The 20,018-nt window shown below is 37.4% G+C and overlaps 2 protein-coding genes across 4 annotated transcripts in view; both read right to left on the bottom strand.

Annotated features, from left to right (window-relative positions):
• Nucleotides 1-20,018, bottom strand: part of PPP1R9A (protein phosphatase 1 regulatory subunit 9A) — a 133,095-nt gene that overhangs the window by 21,790 nt on the left and 91,287 nt on the right. For all 3 annotated transcript variants that reach the window (XM_058830763.1, XM_058830762.1, XM_058830764.1), the window contains exons 7-11: nt 11,703-11,858; nt 7,199-7,252; nt 5,137-5,366; nt 3,652-3,748; nt 3,349-3,520 (exon numbers count right to left, since the gene is read on the bottom strand). In XM_058830763.1, coding sequence (XP_058686746.1) covers nt 3,349-3,520; nt 3,652-3,748; nt 5,137-5,366; nt 7,199-7,252; nt 11,703-11,858 — 709 coding nt within the window. The remainder of the gene's footprint in view (nt 1-3,348; nt 3,521-3,651; nt 3,749-5,136; nt 5,367-7,198; nt 7,253-11,702; nt 11,859-20,018) is intronic.
• The window catches only part of DYNC1I1 (dynein cytoplasmic 1 intermediate chain 1), a 411,944-nt gene that overhangs the window by 301,181 nt on the left and 90,745 nt on the right, over nt 1-20,018 (bottom strand). The window lies entirely within an intron of this gene.

The following is a 20,018-nucleotide window of genomic DNA, read 5'->3' as shown; positions in this document are numbered from 1 at the left end:
CCATTACATAAATTTACTTGACTATATACTGCATTCAGAATACACTAATTAATTAAAATCTGACCTTAAGTTATTTTTGCTTTTTTTCTATGTGTAAGAGATAAATTTTACTTCACATGATACTACAGAATAATTAGTATTTCCTGACTTGCAATGATGCTGCTGCCCTATGTACTCCACAGGATAACTATACATTGTCATGGCTTGAGCTGCTTGTATTTGTTCTTTCAGGTGTACGCACTTCCATTCCATACACTCCTTTGTTTCACTGCTGAAATTATGCAAACTATCAACACAGGACTGCAAACGGTATTCACAGAAATGCTTATATGGGCCTTCTTAAAGCAAGAGACCATCTGGGCCTGGACCTTCCTACTTCCTCCACCCCATCTTGCCCTGCTTGGCTGCAGTGGAACTGGGCTGCTGCCAGATGGTCTCTGCCCCAGCCACATGTGCTGCCAGCTCCCTCTTCTGCAGAGAGTGGCTGGCCCTCACACATTCCAGCACAAACCCACAACCTCACATGATGCTGCAGTAATCTCCCAACCCACTGGGATGTCTGGAAAATCTCACATAAAAGTCATAATAGTTTGTATTTCACTCTCAGAGTCAATGTAATGAGACTTTCATCAGACGTTCAAGCACTTGACTCCAATGTTCTTCCATCTGAACTATTTCAGTACCACTGTGAAGCAGGAAGGAGCTCGCCCGTACTCCCACTGTTTTTCCATTAGACAGGCTGACAGAATTTAAAATCTCCTTCTGTGAACTGATGCATCTCTGGGTATCCAGACACCCAGAAAGTAGAGCCACAAAGTGGCTTGAACAGGAGCTTGCACAGAGATGTGAAAGTCAGCCTCAGCACTGAACTGTTTGGATTTCAAACCACTGACTCCTGCCACTAAACAGCCTGATTGTCTACAGCAGATACAGATCATGATCACTAAACCAGAAATCTACAATGCACTTCTGAACTCTCAGAATAAACCAAATATATGTAAAGGAAACGCAATCCATAGTCTAGTGTTCCCTGGCAAAGAAAGGAAGAATTATGTGGGCCACAGTAATTTTGATTTTCTTTTTAACTTTTAACTGATGTTACTGGCAGCCCCTTAAGCTCAGTGTAAGCTCAGTGTTACAGCCTGAGGAGTCGTGCAGTCTGGGAGGATGCTGAGCACGGCCAGCACTGGCAGCGTCAGGAACAGTTATGCTCAAATGTTTGCATCCACTGCTTCTATCCAAGTCTCCCACCACACAAGAATGCAATAAACACCTCAGATCACACTGAAACAAAAACATACTTGATACCGTTTTAATTAGAATACTGTATTTTTACATATTCTAATTTTTTGATGGAAGACAGACCTGCAAACTTCTGAACAAAATTCTGGGATGTGGCTGTCTACATGCAGTCCTACAGCAGGAACCTCATGCAGAGGCTTGATCAAAAAGCATGCATTACACTTACCAAACACAAGCCAGAAAAGAGACTAGAGCACCTGTGTGAATGTCACAAAGGTAGTGTGCACAGCCCACAGCACCCAGAGGGACTCTACTCACCTCCAAAACATCATGGACAGCTCCCCTGCCCTTTATAGCTCCTCTGCAAACAATCATGGGTTGATAGCAAGTTCTTTTCTTAAAAGGTTTAAACAAGAGTGATAGAGCGATGTAGGCCCCTTGCAGAGCAAGTATCACTACGTTAAGAGTCTGATACAGACCTCTGAAACTGACACAGAATTTACTGGAGAAGGTATATGGATGCCAAAGAGTGCTATAGCATATTTAAGGATATAATTATTTTTAAATGAGGTTTTCTGGCTCTTGTTAAAACCACAAATGCAGCCTGGAATCCAAGGTCTAACTATGCTGCTTCTGTTTTCGAAAAATCATTGCTGATTATCTATTTTACCTAGCAAATAACTTGTGTTTGTATTCATGTGGTTGAACTTGGGCACTTAAATTCAGAGATCATTTAGTCTAACACTCAGAAATAATTAGCACTGGTAACATTTCTCCAGGAAAACATTTTTGGAATGAAAAAAGGCAGCTCTTTCAAAATTTTCATGCAAATGCATCAATTAGAAAACGTAATTTTGAAGCACCGACATGCAGATTTTTAATGCTAAACTAAGAACTTCCAATTTTTTAGAATGAATTTTACAATTTTTCTTTTTTTTTTACATGTAGAAATTCCTGAATTTTAGCTCTTGAGCCATAGATGTGTGTTGACATTGTTACAACATTACATGTAAGCATCATTTTTCTGAGTCAAGTGAAGAAAACATACTTTCCTGAAACAAGCTACTGAAAGGATTTGTGTTAACAGCATTGCTAAGTATTAAATGTTTTATAACACTGAGTCTCTGTGGCAGAAATACAGACTTTCTTGTCATCCTGAGTGTTTTTCTCAATTTCAGAGATTTCGTTACAATTAAAACTTGACAGAAAAAAACAGGTCTGTGAAGATTTGTGGAAATGAATTGCACAATGTCTGCATACCACCTAATAACATTTCAGCAGGACTAGCTCTTTTTTTTACATATAACTTGTTAAAAATGTAATTCATATTGATTTGTTTGTAACGTGATACTGTTGAGGTCCACACATGAAATGACTGCTAAAATATCAATTTTAATAAACACCTCTGTGCTTGCTAGGAATTAATTAATTTCATAATACATCTTTTTTTTTTTTTTTTTTCAACACAGAAATAAATAATATTATAGTTTCTAGGAATCCTGGGCTTCATCCAAAGCAGGGTGGTCAGCAGGTCAAAGGAGGTGATTCTGTCCCACTGCTCTTGTGAGACTCCACCTGGAGTGCTGCATCAAGCTTTGGGACTCCCAGCCTAAGAAGGACATGGAACTGCTGGATCAAGACCAGAGGGAGACTATGAAGCTGGTAAGGAGACTGGAGCACCTCCCTCATGAAGACAGGCTGAGAAAGCTGGGGCTGCTCAGGAAAAGAGAAGGTTGTGCAGAGACCTCACAGCAACCTTCCAGCATCTGAAGGGGCCCTACAGGGAAGCCAGAGAGGGACTCTCTGTCAGGAACTGCAGTGACAGGACAAGGAGCAATGGCTCAAACTGAAAGAAGGGACATTTAGGGTATCTACATGGAAGGAATCCTTTACTGTGGCGAGACACTGGGACAGAGAAGCTGGGCATGGCCCCATCTGTGAAGTGCTCAAGGCCAGGCTGGAGGCAGCTTTGAGCAACCTGGTCTAGTGAAAGGTGTCCCTGCCCATGGCAGGGAGATTGGAACGAAATGATCTTTAAGGTACCTCCAACCCAAATTATTCCATGATTCTACGATTCACAGGCGTTATGGTTTGGTTCAAACAAACCTTGATTTAAGCCATCCAGGCAGGTCACTTGCTTAGTATCTAGATTTTCCACTGGATCTCCTCTAGAAACTTCTCCAAAAGATGTCTGCCTTTCAAATATGTTGTTGTTATTGTTAACCTGGCTTCCATTTTGCTTCATTAGCCTGAAAACTTCTGCTTCCAAGTCTTGTATCTGAAAGAAATAAAATGCAGCATTACCAGTAATATTCACCTCAATACACCATCCCCATTAGAGATGCTATTTTTCCAGAATATCAGGCAGAATTGTCTAATTCTTCAAATATAAGAGTAAATGCTACTCACACGAGCTTGTAAGCCTTGAACCTCTACAAGGTGTGCTTTCTCCAGATCTTCTATTTTCTTTCGTTCAGCTTCTTGGCGTTTGATAAAGTCAAGTTCTCTTAGGGGGAAAAAAAAAAAAAAAGAAAAAAGATGATTTGCTGTGATCAAAGCAATCAGACTGAAATGAAAAATAAAATGTTTTGCTACTCATCAGAAAGATCTGTCCTTAGCAAATAATTTATCACTTACTTAGTAAGAACTATGAAAATGCTATCAGGACAAAACCCTAAGCAATTAGTCTAAGTGAATATGCTAGGCAATGATATAAAAATGGCAAGAAAAACTTATCTGGGGGAAAAAAAACATCAGTTCTTACTAATAGTCATAACAGTTAAATTGGTTTCTTTTCCTAATCTGTGTTTACAACAAAAACAATGTAGCTTAGTTTATGCCATGCTCTGTTGTAGGATATAGAGCAAAATCTCTGTTTTACTAGAATATTACTGTGTTCCTTCACAGAAAGGACAACCTGTAAGTTTTCAGGTAGAAACTGAATTTTCTAAAGGGAATCTGTTAGGTCAGCTAAGGAGTCTGAGGTATTCAAAAACAACTGACTAAATCTTTCACTAATATAAAGCAGAATGTCAATAGAAAGCTATCCAAACTCATTCTAGTGACTTTCCCTATCTCTTTTTATTTTGAGTATCAAATAAATTTGTGATAGAAAGCATACAAGATGCAAAATAGCTCTGGAACAGTCATGAAATTCCAAGATAGGTAGTGATATTTTGACAATCTAATCCCCTTTTTAATGGGACAGGATATTAATTTCTGCAATCCAAACTATCACTTGACACTGGTGTATGTCTTTGAGGTTTTCCTCTTTAGATAAGAGTATTTCAATATAAAATGAAAAAATCTTCTGCCAAAACAAAAAGTAATTTGGGGAATGGAAGCTATTATAGAAATGTAAGATGTTATTATTCTTGCTAGCCACCAGGGAGAGGGGACCACATGAAACAGAGGGGGCCAGGAAATCATCCGTTAGCCCAACTCAGCTCAAACATTCTTGGCATCTACAAGAAGAAGAAAAATAAAATTTAAAATGTAACAAAACAATATTCTTTTTGATGTTACATTCGTACACAGCAGGAATGAATCCAGCTGATACAATACCCATATAAATTGCTGCAAACTTTGCTAATCAAATGCTTTACTGTGATTATTCTTAGTTGTTTGCAATTACACCGAGCTATCTCCTAATTCTGAAACATACCAACCTGGAATATTACAGACTAAGTCTTTATTTAGGTACATTATGACTACAGCTTGGAATATTAGCATTTTTCCATAATAAAGAGTCCATGCTTTTCATCAATAAAAGAAGTGGAAAATAGTGTTTACCTTACAGGTGTTTAACAGTGGGTTTCATATTTCAAAATATATCATATACATGTTTTCTATTTGGCCACTAAGTCATTTGCTGAGCCTGGTGTAGCTGCTTACTTTTGCTGAAAATCCTTGATTAATTTCTTTGCCTTGTTATATTTCTTCTCCAGAGCCTGATACTGGCTTTGCGTCTCCTTGAGGTGCTCATTCACTGTGTGACACAGGGTTTGTGCCTCAATCCAATAACTCTCTAATTTCATCATCCTTTCCTTATTCTCCTCAATGTTCTGCTGGAGTTGGGTCTTCTCCAATTCCCACCTCACCTTCTCATTCTCAGCAGCCTGCAGCTGAACAAAGGAGTGGAGATGCAGTCCATAAAAAACTGCAGAGTGCAGCCTAATAGTTTAGGACTAATTCAAACAACACAAATAAAGAGAATCAGGAAATCAGCAACTACAATAGTAATATGCTAACAGTGGGAAGAGTGTTCCAGGACAAAGAAAACAGGCTGATACATGTATTATTTTTCCTCGTAAAACCAAGCAGAGTTTTTGCTCAGTGTTCCAGTGCAGCCTCTCTGCCTCTCTGGGTTACACTAACCGATCTGACCAGCTGACATTTAAAAATGTCAATAGTGGAGTACTCAGGCAAACTACAGGGTTAATCAGCCAGCACATGGGATGCATTTTGCTTTGTACATGTGACTCAGGTGCTAAAAGCATTCCTACACTTTCAGAAAATGATGACATTTCTTATTTTAGGAAGAGGGAATTTGATTTTGAGATTTATTTTTTTTGTGTTAGGATTCTCATTTCCTAACTGAAGCTACCTGCAGGTTTCAGCGCTGGATAAGGGTGCTGTATGGTTATACAGCATCTTGTGCAATTTAGCTCCTAGAATTTAGTGAACAGAAATGCCTTAACATCCTTGTTTATTTTTCAAGAGTTTTTAATTTTCTCTAGGCAGTTCTGCTAGCATCATCGATGACACACACCAAAAAAATTAACTTGTTTGCAGTTTTATTAGTAATATACCTAAATCAGTCACCTTTTCTTCAGCTCTGTCAAAAAGATGAAGTAAAAAGGTCCAACACTAAAAGGCACATTAACCCTCATTTTGCAAATGGATTTGCACAGATGAATGTTTACACCCACACATGAATGTCATCAAGCCAATAGGCCTTGGCACAATCCCAGGGGATCGACTGTGTGGCTCTAATTGCTACACTGGAACTGGAAAGCAGAAGAAGAAAAGATTTTTGACTTTCTGGACTGAGACAGGACAACAGAAATTGTCCTTACAGGAAACAGTTGCATTCTGAAATTTTCTTTTTAACAGTCATTTATGCAGATTTGATAAACACTATGCAAAATACACAGTGAGTGCAAATGCTGCTGGAAAGAAATAATAATCTAAAATCTTTTTCAGAAGTATAATTTTCTCTTGTTATTATTTTTATTTCCTTTATAATGTTCTCAGACTCAAAGAGAAGGATGTCATTATAAAACATGGTATTGCTGAACAACTGAATAATCAGTTAGTTTCCAGAAAGGTTACTCTAGTACAAAAAAAACACAGTTATTTTTTATTGCTATAGCAAATTTAATTTATTAACTAGCAACTGACTGTGAGATGTTTTCTTTTAAACTGATCATATTTTTCCTTCCTAGACTACCTTCTAAGGAGAACTGCAACAATATGAAAACACCTTTCTTTCTGTATATAAAAATAATTTCTATTAAATACCTTTAAACAAATCAGGTTTTTTATAAATAACGGAATAACGGAAAGTAGCGTAGGGATACTTTAACTTCACTGGTAAATAAAAAACCTAACTTCAACTTCAATATTCAATCCAAATATAATTTTAAAACCTGAAAAAATGCATCAGAATTTTAAAACTAGCAATCTGCCATTTAGTCATTATGATACCCCCTAAAACATATGTTTAATTGAAGCTACAAAAGTTGGCACCTTCTTTCAATAGCAGCACTTAAGATTTTTACTCGAAACTTGGAATAAAGAATATATACCAAGACAAGATTTAGCTGAGCCACTGTGCTTCTAAATCAGCCTTTAATAAGGATGTTGACTTCTCCACCCACATAAAGATACGTCTTCAGATCTGATTTTGCATGAAGAAAAAAGCATCATGTATTAACCATATATTGATTCTTACCTTTGTCTTCAGCTTCTGAATTTCAGCTTCTGTAACTGCATGTTTGATTTGCAACTAGAATTGAAAATATAAAATAAACAAGTGAAGTCACAGAGAGTACTCCGGTATTTTTAAAGCCTGTGCTGCAAGTTGAATACCTTATTACGTAGCAGAAGGCCCCGAAGAGTGCTGCAGTGCAGTAGATTGTAAATTAAAATGTCTAGCTTGCAAAATGACTCAGTCTGTGCAACCTAATTAAAGATAGGATGCCGTCTAACCACTCATAATTTCAAATCAGAACATCCAATCTGTTTAGCAAAACCAAATGTCTTATGTTTAAAAAAAATAGATGTTATCCTGCTGGGCTTTGCTCTCCTCTGATGTGAATGTGAAATACGTCCCCGTGCTGAAAGTCCCACTGCACTGATTAAAGCAGGCACATTACAAATAAGCGAATATGGAAATAAGTGATTTAACAACTCAAGAAGTCAGGAAGACCTTGAGGGAAGATTCCACACATTTATTTCATGCAAGAAGAAAGGTAAACTGATGCTATCCTTCACCAATAGCTGGAGTTACTCTGCTCAAGCCAGCTAATCTCAAGTGAGAGCAGTTACACAGGGAAACTGTAAATAACAGCAACAGCATTCAAGCAACAAAGCGATTGCAAGCAGATTAACAGCCCAGGCAGTGTGCTAAAGGTTGTAGTTACATCACCAAGCAGCCACAACAACAGGGGATCCGTACAGGGAAAGGGTGGGTGTGGAGGACCTGGCATTCACCTCTCACCTGCTGTGGGATTTCTCCCATACTAACCTACATTAGTCTGTTCTGTGAACAGTCACTACTCTGAGTGTATTAGGCAATGTCCTGAAGCACCTTTAGTTTTACCACAAAGGTCTGCTATTCACAGGCTCCTGGAATGCTCTGAAGTACAAACTGAACCACAGCTTCAACAGCATAACCCTAATCCAAATGGAAATGATCACGCACATATACCCAACACTGACCTGCTCCCCGATCGCTGCTGTACTATTTAAAGCAGGCAGCATGGAAAGGCCCCAAAACCTTACCCTGAATCAGTGACTCGAGTACATTGGGTATGGTGCTGAGGGCAAGGGCAGAAAGTGAACTACAGCCTGAGCCAGCCCTGCACTGGAGATAAGGCATCACCCATTATTTATTAATAGAAGGAATAGTTACAGAAAAACATGTTTTACATGCAGGTTACTTTTCTTACAAGACAAACATGAGCTTTTGGGAATAGTTTATATTTTAGCTAATATGAGGTCGTTGTACTGAACCAGAAGCTAACATCTCTGGTGAAGCAATGGCTACATTCTTGAAGAGCCAGCTGTTAGTAAGAATATGTGCAAATTAATCAAAGAAGTTCTTCCAGAAGAGAGGAATAATTTTCCAAGTAAGAGGAGCTGTCACTGAGCTGACCAGTACAAGTGCGTCTGAAAAATCCTAAGGTAATTTAGAAACTCCCTTTTCATGAAGTCTCTTGAATACCCCTTCTTGTGACATAGGAAATACACTCTCTCAGATACAGTTTGGATTGAAAGTCAGACTTAATTAATCTACTGAATAAACAGAGACCTTTAAGGTGGAGAATTCCTCAATTTATGCTGGATAGAATAAAAGAGACACTGATTCACCCTTATTATTACATACAAATAAACTCCAAATTGTTGCATAAATTACAATCTGCTCAGATACAGATGGTTTTTAACAGTTATTTTTGTGCTCTCTGTTATTAAGTTAAAAAAATTAATACTGAGTACCCAGTCAGATCATTGAATCAGTATATGGTACAGCAGATCCCACTGAGGCAGAAGAAATAAGACACTTTTCTGCTTAACAGAAAAATGTGTAACTGGATATGTATGTTCTTTTAAAAGAAAGAACTAATTATGCTCATAGAATAGATGAGAAATATTAACACATTTATAGGTTAGACTAAACAACAGGCAAGGTCAACTCTTTGGCAGGAAAATCTGGACTCCATAGCTAAACAAGCAAGTTTACTAACAGGGGATCAGAAATCTTTATTCCATGTCCTATTTAATGCCAGACAAATTCTTGGCAGATACTATTTTGTGGTTTTTGGTTTTCTTTTTTTTTTTTGGTTTTAAGTCAATACAAAATTGTGAAGGCTTCACTTTAACAAAGACATTTTGAGTAATTTTTGGTACATTTCCTATTCAAACATGTCTTGAAAAGCTGATCAATTTTCTACAAAACAATATAACTTCTTATAAAAGGTAATTTTTAGAGAGAAAATAGATTGAATTCATCAAGACTGCAAAAGGTAGAATGGGATGAAAGTCTAGAAAATGTTAAAATATCCAAAGATCCAAAGTACACTGGGAAGGAAAATATGCAATAGGATCTAATAATCACATGACAATTTTTATGTAATCATTATACATTTTTTGCATATAATAGTCATCCATTCTTCAAAATTTTACGTTTCATTAAAATATGAAATAATGAATTCCTACGTAAATGTCCCTTCTCCCTACAGATCTTGTCTCTCTTCAATCATCACAGCTAAAATAAAGTTTCTATCTCTTTCTCTCAAAGCAGTTAAGAAAAATCAGTCCTATTTTTCCTTCTTTAAAGCCAGGAAAACAAGACTTTGAGAAGTACAGTGATTCACCCAGGAATGCCCATCTCTCTTCTGACTTTCATTCCAAAAGCAAGTCATTTACAATAAGAGTGCTCCCAGAGTATGGGAACACATTTTTTGTTGCAAAGACTGAATTCAACTAATTAGGTCAAACTATTATGCTTAAAGATTATGTCCTACCCAGTTGCCTAATACTTTCATTAATCTCTGGAGTAAGAACAAGAAAGAACAGTTATTCTTTAAATACAATTCCAGAAAACACTGTGTGGGCTTGTGCAGTGTGATCATGAACAAGTCCTCTAGTGTTGAAAGAATTCAGGGCAAATACCAAGAAAAATACATGTACTCACTCGGCATCAGCCAACAAAACGCAGCTGTGCACTCTTAAAGACCATCAGTGAAACAAAAGTAACTGCGTGGGCTGCTGAAAGAGTCCACTCTTGGGCAGGAGCATTTCATGTTTTCTTCTCAGACTCTCATCTACACTTACACTCGAGGATCCCCAAGTACCTTCCTCTGGTCTCTGAAACAGCGTTCTAAGGCCATCACAGAAGACAGATCTGCAAATAACTTCTAATCAGTCTGGACAAGCTCAAGTATGGCAATAGCCTGAGTTTGTGGAAACTGCATTCAAGCACAGATTTAAAGATAATTTATTTAAAGGTGAGTTTTTTGCCCATCACTGCATATGTGTTTTGCACAGCCTTGGAAAACTCACTGGCACACAGGGAATGGTAGCAAATTCTCACCATCTTAAGACTGTATTTCTATGTATGATGTAAAGTATTAGAAAATGAAGTAAAATGTTCTGGTAATTTGTGTAAGAGCCTGAAACTCAACATATGGAGTGAGAAAATTTTAAGTAATGTAAAAAACTTTCAGGAACCAACAATGAATAACAGTAGGCACCCAGTGGCTGCGAGGGTTATCAGCAGGAGAGATTGGTTACTCATTGACTGATTACTTTCCACACATGACTTTCACTAGAGGGTAGTGTGTGTATATAAACAATATATTTATACAAGATAAAATATCTGGTTTGAGTGAAGGCAAGAGGATAAGTGGAGAAGGATAAATAAAAGGGGATTCCTGGTATTTTAAAACTCCTATTTGGTCCCAGATAGGTCCAGATAGGATCAACCAGCAGGTTCTGCTGCTTAAATCTCCTATGAGGTTCTGGCTACTTTCAACCCTTCCATCCTCCTGTGTTTAAAAAAAAAAAAAAAAATCTTTACTGCCATCACTCAGCCCAGTACTGTACGCTTAGGTACATCCTTTGTTTCTTATCTTTATTTGCATGAGAATTCAGGAAAGCTTAAAAAGAAGCCATTTCAAAAGCACAGCCTAAAATACAGAAGAAATGTCCCTCTGTACCTTGGTATGTGAAATTATATTAATTCAATGACCACAATGAACACCAGAGTTAGTACAGGTGGATGCTATACTCCCTAACCATAAACTTGGTATGGTTTTGGTAAAACTTTGATAAAAAAACATCTTGAAGTATGACTGCTCCTCCAATAGAGCATCTTTCTAAACACATGGCCAGACACATGACATGGCTGTACACTGATGAGTTACTGTGTAATGGTATAGGATGAATTTCACATGTCTCCCTTCACTGAAATTTAACATCTGTTTGGTTTTCCCAATCGCCTTTTATTGGCATCTCACAAAACCAAAGCAAACCAAAGCAAACCAAAATATCTCCAAAGGACAGTTCTACTTCTTTAGAGCAAAACTTTTTGAGTCATTTCAAAGTACTAAGCATACAAAAAGCTAAAAACCACCCCAGTTTTCAAGAAAAAAACCTCAAGCACTGAGCACTGAGATAACTAGAAATCTGGCTCAGTGACGTATTTCAGGAGTATTTTCTGACATATAACTTACTTCTTTGAATTTGTGAGCAAGTTTGCTGGTGTCCACGTCACTGGGTGAGAACATGTCATCATTTTCAGGGAGATCGAACACTTCAATAGCCATGTCACCTCCTGGAAGGACAGGTCCCATGTCTTCATCTTCTTCATCTGTAGCATATTCCCCTGTCTTAATTTTATAGCATTTAAGAAATTTCAGTTATCCTCTTATTATGCAGAGACTATTCAAAGAGTAATTAAGACACTGTGAAATCACAGCATTCTGCATACAAAAAAGGTTATCTTTGTCTTTAGCTATACCCCCAGTACTGATGAATTCTACCAGACAAAACATAACTCCACACTCGTATTTCAGTACATTAAGAGAGAAAACAGTGTCTTCAGCACTAATAACTCAGTTCTCAAGCATTACTGGCTCTGTATTTTGATGGTTTCATCCTGTTCAAAGTGAGCCCTCTTTTCTATTGGAAGAACTCTCCAAAATTATTTCAGATTTAACAAGGAATCTTTTCCAAAAAGAAACAAAAGTAGAATATTATCAACAGGATCTTGATTTGTCATTAGTAAAGTCATCTGGATGAAGTAATTCCCCAATGATATTCCATGTTGAATTTGAAAATTCACTGGTTTGTTCTTTATAAAAAAATTAATGATAGAAAAGTCACACCCACACAGGAAGACAACAATAGGAAAAAGAAACTGAGTGTCAGAGACAAGTTCAGAATCTGAAGCCAGAGTTTACTCAGTTTCCACCCTGAATATGGAGCTGCTTTGAACTAGTTCTGAACAATAAAAGTGGGTGTTTCTTAGGCTGGTAAACCGTGAGATGCAAACAATTTGCTGACAAAACAGAATTTTGAAAAATTGTAAGCTGCAATCAGTATCTCAAGAACAAACCAAATAAAACAAAACAATAATATTGAAAAGAAAAAGCTTGCAGTATTGAACCCCAAGCTGCCTCCCCAGTCTTTTGCACACATGTCTGTGCTCATCTCTCCCTGTCCCTAAGGTTAATGGCACCACCTTACTCCTGTGGGGCTCCATCTGGAAGCTGGAGAACAGCGTGTACAGATCACAGCCTGCTGGCTGTGCAGATGACTATGCAAACACATTATAAAGCCAACACTTCCCCCAGGCCCACATCTGGATTTATAAGGCTTGGGACTAAATAAATACATGGAAAAGGAAGGGTGGGGGGATGAGTGCAGTCCTTTTCATGTTTATACAGTAACACCACTAAAATTTTGACAAAACTATTCAAAGTTTTTCTTCATGAGCTTTCAGTTCCTGAGATGAAGAAACATAAAACTATTATTAGAAGTCTATTCCCCATAGTGATAAAATAATTTATTAGTGCAATTTTTTGACAATAGGACTTTTCAAAACAAGAGGTAAGAACTCAGATGTTTGAACAACAGTTTAAACCTCAGCTTCCTACCTTAATTCAGTTTCTAAGCTGTTGTTTAGGCTTATGTGAATCTCTCTCAACTAAAAAGCATTGCATACAAGATTATGATTCTAATTGCACAGGTACGCACAGACACTACACAGAATTATAGAATGACTGGGTTAAATTTAGTAATGATCTTTAAAGACCATGAAAAATCTACATTCTTCTTTTCTTAAACCACCAAAGTTTTAAAAAACAAAGCCAAAACACATAGAAAGCATAAAATAGTTTTGTAAAATGTTATGATGTTGAGAGAACTACTAAAAAGAAGGTAAGTTACCAACATGCACATCCATGCTTTAAAACAGTCACTGAAAAGCAAGGCACTTTTTTGGTGAGGTATTGCTGCCTCTGTAAATAGTAACATATACTTCAATGAAATAATTTATTTTATATACTTCATACCTACTAAGCATATATGCCTAAGAATCTCAACAGCCTTCTATAAAAAAAGCTAACAGCTGCTTTTGCTTCTTCTTTCCTTATTTAAGAGAAGCAAAGAAAACACAGTCCATCTCACTGGAGGTTTCAGGCATGTAAGCGTTATGGCTAAACAAAACAACACCTGAATTTGTCATTCTGTATGTCTACATCTCATGCACATACAAAAGAAATCTTCTGTTACACTACACTTGTAGTAACTTCTGTTTCTAATTTATTGTCCCTGGCTATGTGCAGTAGCTGTCTAAAGTGAAAATTTGGCTACTAAGTCTCCTGGCTCTTTCCAGGAACATGTAATGCCACCTTCACACACCATCAGGGCAACCAGAAGCAGAAAGACTAACTCTTAAAATCACGCTGAGATCACAGAGAAATTAATTTTTGTGGGGACAAAATACTAACAGTCCATATACTTTCCATTTTGCAGTCATTATCCCTGAAACAAATAAGGTAATACACAACTGTAATTTCTGCATTAAAAAAAAAAAAAATCCTGACAGGTCCATTAGTGGTGGCAAGGGAATCTCATGAAGCATGCAAAGGGGAGGCCGAAACAGGATCATTAACCAGTAAACTCAAGCCCTACTTATGTAAAAAACCTGCAGATCTGGCTCAGCTACATGTGCATTTCAAAGTAATATATTAATACAAAATCCAAATTACATTTACCAATTTTGGCAAAGGAATAAAACAGATGAATTTAGTTAAAACTGCTTTCTTCAAAGACTTAAGCTAAGAAGTACTGAATACAAGAAGAAAAATGAACACACATGAGGGAGTAAATTATTTGGGAAAAATTCAAGAGCAGACAATATTCTACTGGCCTCAGGAGCTAGAGTGTTTGAAGAGGAACATCAGGCAGCTAAAAATGAACATAAAGGAAAATCTTGCTTCAAATTGCACATAATGAGTGTCAATGAGCACAGTCGTTTTTGCTTCAATTAATGAAAAAAGTAGCTGTCAAAGCAAAGCGCAGCTCAAGTAAACAAGGCACCAGGATGACAAGAACACATCACACAACACAGAAACAAATGGGACTTTTGCTTTTGTCTTCAAAATAAAGGGATTTCATCTTACAGTCACATGAAAAACGAATTACAGGTTCAAAAGAACCAATATGTACATTGAGGGAATATGCATCATAAACTACCCGAAACATACTTTCCTTGAAAAAATTCTCTCTGCTGACTTTTGTTCCACATGAAACTACCAGAAGGTAGTTGTTCAGACTCTGTGCCAGCTAGCTAGAATGTGAAATTCATTATTTTACAAGGAGCAGGAAGGCACAGAAAAAAAAGTCATATTACTTCAAATAACAAAGCCCTGTGAGGTAAGAGTTGTCATTGTAACTCCCTGAGGTTCCCTGCAATCTATTTTGTTTCCTTAGCTGGCAACAGCAGTAATATTTTTTACTCCATAGTCAATGAAAACTTACATGCCACTGAAGGAAAATCTGTGCTGGTGAGCAAAATTCATCCAGGTAAAAGCCCTGTTTCTCATTTCAGTAGCACCTAGGGCTTAAGCTTGTCCCATCCAAAGCAATAGCTTCTGATATTAGCCGTTCCATTTTGCCATATGCTATCACAGCTAATAACATGAAATTATCAACATGAGCTGCAATTTTCCACTTCTAAAGGGAAAATGTGTTACTTGCATTGTTTTACTGCCTTAACAGTAAATTTCTGATATGTGCCTAACATTCCCAACCAGAAAGAAGGAGCTGAAGCACCAGCCAGGATAATGCAGACAGACCTTCCCCAAATCAGCATAACAAAGGCTGCATCAAGCTACACCTTTTGTTCCTGCTGAAACACTCCCATAATCAAGGAACCATTTGAAGAACTATAAAAATAATTCAAGCCCATCTCTTAATTTGATTTTTTCTTTTGATGGTTTAATTCTTTCAAAAGAGTGAAGAAAAACATAATGGTACAGTATTAATCACTGCTTTTACAGGAGTGCATCATATTAATGATGTTGGAAAAAAATGTACTCTTTGAAAGATTTGGTTTAGCAAATATACTCTGGGTGTTAGATATTCAAGTACATTGCCTTTTTGGTTTTTTTGAGTGTGTCAAGATTTTCTTCAATGGTTCTAAATGTTGCTTTGCTCTTAGCATGTCCTAATGAATGAGATTTTAAAATTTAAAAAATATTCATTTGACTATTAGTGATATTAAAATAGATTAAAACATCACTTGCATTAATGTACTTGTCTGTGGCCACAGAGTGAACAGAATCCTGCAACTTATTACTCATTTCACATTTTACATCACTCCATGCAGCCTTCTGGGAAACAGGTCATCTGCCTTATGTGACTTTTGTCATTTGCTGCAGAACATGAAGAAGATAATACAAAGTTCAAATCAAAATTCCAAGAAATATCAGAATTTGACTCATGTGCACACAACAATATGTTAAAACAGGGAATTCAAAAGGTTTCAGTTAAGGATGCAGATTCAGGTCCTACTTAGCAGACTAAGTAGGAAATACAAAGACAGTGCCTACTTCAAAGCCTTTGAGTTTTATTTTCTGACAGGATTCTACAAATTAAAAGGATGTGGGATTTTAGGAAGCTAGGCAAACTTGAGCAAACTCTGCAGTAGTCTATCTAGAGGCAACATACTCTCCCAGCTTAATGTGATTAGCACAGACTCACTAGTAAATGCCAGTGCTGCCTACTGTGTGTAACACTTAAGAAATAGCTGATACTACTGGCTCAAGTGCTTGACTTGTGGGAGCTCAACAACAAATTGTGAGCTGATGCACACTTATCCTGCTAGTCTTTGCATGGACTTCACTGTGAACATCCATTTTCTTTTCATGTTCATCAGTTCTGCACAAGGGCTTTCTGTTTCCATGCAAAAATTTAAATGAAGGAGCATCTGAAAGCATCCTGCAACCCTGTGATGACCTGCAGCCCATGGTAACAGCACATCCTGAAAATGCAGGGATGCAGGGCATTTATATAGTAAATTATGAGTTTCCTTACTTTCCTTATAGTTTACTTACACAGTAAATGATACATGTTTTAGAAACACTATGTATTACTGTAAGTCTTCCCCAAAAAATAGCTGTAAGGCAACATTCCTGCAAGGCAATGGAATGAGAAGGTAGTAGGCTAACACTGCATCTCTAAATTTAGTATCTAACTCAAGTCCACTGCCCACTAGCTGGCAGAAATCAAATCTGTTTCAAAATAGTGCTTTTTGAAAGAACTTGGTTCCTTCTAAAATACCTACATACTCCTTGGGCTGTGAAGACTGGCAGAAGTTCCAACACAGAGGAAATCCAGCCAGCTGGTGACACAGCAAGATAAAACACCAGAATTTGCACATGCCTGGCAGACATTCTCTTCCTGTGATTTAACCAGCTCTAACAAACACAAGTCGTATGCCATGACTCCAGGACTCAAACAAGACCACTGACTGATCTGAAAAACTTAAAATGTTATTGCTGGCCTTGTGGTAAAGTCTCTGAGCCTCAGAATCTGGCAGTCTCAAGATCATTTTCTTGTTTATTCATGCAGCACCGTACCTGGAGATTCGTGTTACCATATTTTAAATGGTGTAGGAAAACGAACAGGATGGCTTGTCAGCTCTGAGACTGAGCAACTCGTGTATAATTCTGTGCTGCCTCAATAGAAAACTCCTTACACTGGCAATCCAAATAGTCCTGCAATCCATGCAGTCAGTCACTATTCCTTTGATGGAATGGACTCAAAAAGGTGCTAGTGGTTTTTGTATACTTACAGATATTCATTCAACCAGTGGAAACTGAGATTTTCTTGCCCAAAAGGTGCCCTGCTTACCAGAGCCAAAGAATGCAGAGCTGGTGGTGGTGTCTGGCAGCAATATAAACTGAGCCAGACTGGTCCACACAGACCAAGGTAAGCTCAAAGAAGTAATACTTGTGTTTGACAATAAATGGAGCGGAAGTGCTTGTGGTGACAAAAAGTGTCTTTGAACTGCGGCTAATGTGCATTAGATCACAGTTTACATCGGGTCAATTGTCTGGGAATGGTGCAAGTTATCTGAGTAGACCTGGATGGCATAGTCAGGTGGCTAAAAAAATAATAATATTCAGTATTACTGCAGATATTCAATAAAATCTGCTTCTGGTAAGTCTCTTAATTAAGAAAGGGAACATCCTACACTGCATACTTTAGTAGCTAAACCCCAGCATTTATTCTTCAAATGTTTACCACCCATGTCCCAGATATATACATGGCATCAAGTAGGAAATGGGCAAGACCTTCAATGATCTCAATGTAGTTTTTAAGAACTGCATTTATTCTCAGGCCTAACTCCTCCTTCCAAAAGAGATAATTGATGAGACCATCTGGATCTCCCCTGGTAGATGCCTTTCCTTTCATCCTCAGTTCCTCATATATAACACAAAACTCCTCTGCACTCCAAAGACCACGGCCAAAAATCATGTCATAGTCACAGAGATGGTCACCATCCTCAGCGTAGTGCTAGAATAAGGAAAGATACCTTTAATTCTCTTAATTCTGGAAAAATCTGGGAAAAACCTGCCCAATTTTATTTTCTATGATACAAAGGCACTACCAACAGAAAACAGTTTGTGAATTTAGTATCTTCTGTGAAAAATTTCTGCAGTGAACAGGACTTAAGAGTTTGTAACCACCAAATTGTGAGAACAAGGCACATCAAAAAAAGTACCTGATACCTACTCATACCTGTCCTCTTTCAGTACTGAGAAACACTTGAATGGGCATCAGTGTGACAGTGTCACCATCAGCACCTTCACAGCAACAATCCCTACTGAAGGCTGAAGTACTACCAGTATCAGTATTGACCAGTATGGCTTTAACAACATTTTCTTTATTGACATATCTTGAGTAATGCCACCTGTGTGGTGCATGAAGGTAAGAAATACAAACATTTGACATTTTTTTGCAGGTGGATGTTTCCTACAGATAAAAGGTGTAATGCATCAATCACTCACACAGGTCAGCCACACACCCCTCTATGTGCAAGTACACATCATCAGGTATATTTAGGACACACCTCTCTTGTCTGTATGAAAGCAACCTGACCACGCCCACCATGAGATGGTACTGACAGTCTTTGAACCTTGACATCTACAGCACGCTGTGATGACCTGTGAGAGGTCTCTTTTCCCACAGGCTAGCTGTTCTCTTTTGTTTTTGAAGAGATTGTAAGAGAGCTTCAAGAAACTTCTCTTGAATTTCATTGCAGACTAAAGAGAAGTTATGAGACTTGCATGTTTCTGTAGCTGGAGGAGGGAACAGAGAGGATATGGATTTTTCTATCCTTCATGGTCTCCCACAGGCACACATACATACGCATGTATGTTCTTATTTATATGAGCTATGCATGTCCTTGTGACAGGATTAATTCTAAGATATACTGAAATATTTATATTCTTAGTATCAGTGGAAATTACAGTAAGTGAAAGCATTACTGGAGCTAGACAGGATTTTTACTTAGTCTGCTGGGACACTTCCAATTGTTCTGACATATTGCTTTTTTAACAGTGTGTTTCAAAATCTGAGTATATCCTGATTTTATGTCAAGAGTATTTTTTTCTAAGAAGAAAAACTAACCTGAAATAAATGCATATCATGAATTCTCTATCTCCCCCTATCTACTGTTCCCTTACACAAAAAAAACCAAAAAACAACTGGCCCAGGATGAAAACACACTAATACATGGAGTCTAGCATTTCAAATTAATATTACTCAAGATGATGTGAAATGATGACAGTATGCTTGGACTATATGGAAGCAGTTTGTTACAAAACCCAGCAGCTGATTTAGGGAGTAACATGGACAGTAGTAGTCTCTGAAAAAACTCTCAAAGTAATCTTTCCAAGTATCTTGGTATTTAGGCATAGTAGGAATTTTATGAGAAGGGAAAGAAATTACGAAAATTTTACTGCACAGTGTTGTTACTTTTAAAACCTTTGTATTGGGACATCAGGCACTAATTATAACCATGAATATACACTTCAGACAAGGTAGGCTAATTTTCTATCCTGAGGAATATCTGTTGACACAGAAACAAAATTACAGTGTGAGGAAGGAAGGGTCTTACCCAGAATTTCAGAAAACATTCTGACTTCAGAAGAATATCAATTCTTCTCGAAAAAAACACCAACTTCCTCAACCCCTCTAAAAGCTGGAAGGCAACTTTTACCATTTTCAAAAACACTTGAACGTTTCAGTGCACAACCAAACTTTACTGCCTTATTTCAGAAAGGTACATGCTTTCAAGGAAGAGGAATGCTTACAGAAGCATCAACACACTTGATATTTACTCTTCTGGAACACAACAAATACTTCAAATTCATGACAAAAAGTTTTTCTATAAATTTGTTCTTCAATTAAGATTCATCATCAAAATCTGTAAAAATCATCAGCAAAGATAATGGAAAGGTCCAAAAGTTGAC

This window comes from Poecile atricapillus, chromosome 2, assembly GCF_030490865.1.
Source record: "Poecile atricapillus isolate bPoeAtr1 chromosome 2, bPoeAtr1.hap1, whole genome shotgun sequence".
Classification (NCBI taxonomy): domain Eukaryota; kingdom Metazoa; phylum Chordata; class Aves; order Passeriformes; family Paridae; genus Poecile; species Poecile atricapillus.
The sequence above is the reverse complement of the archived record's forward strand: the minus strand, read 5'-3'. Positions and strand labels throughout refer to the sequence as shown.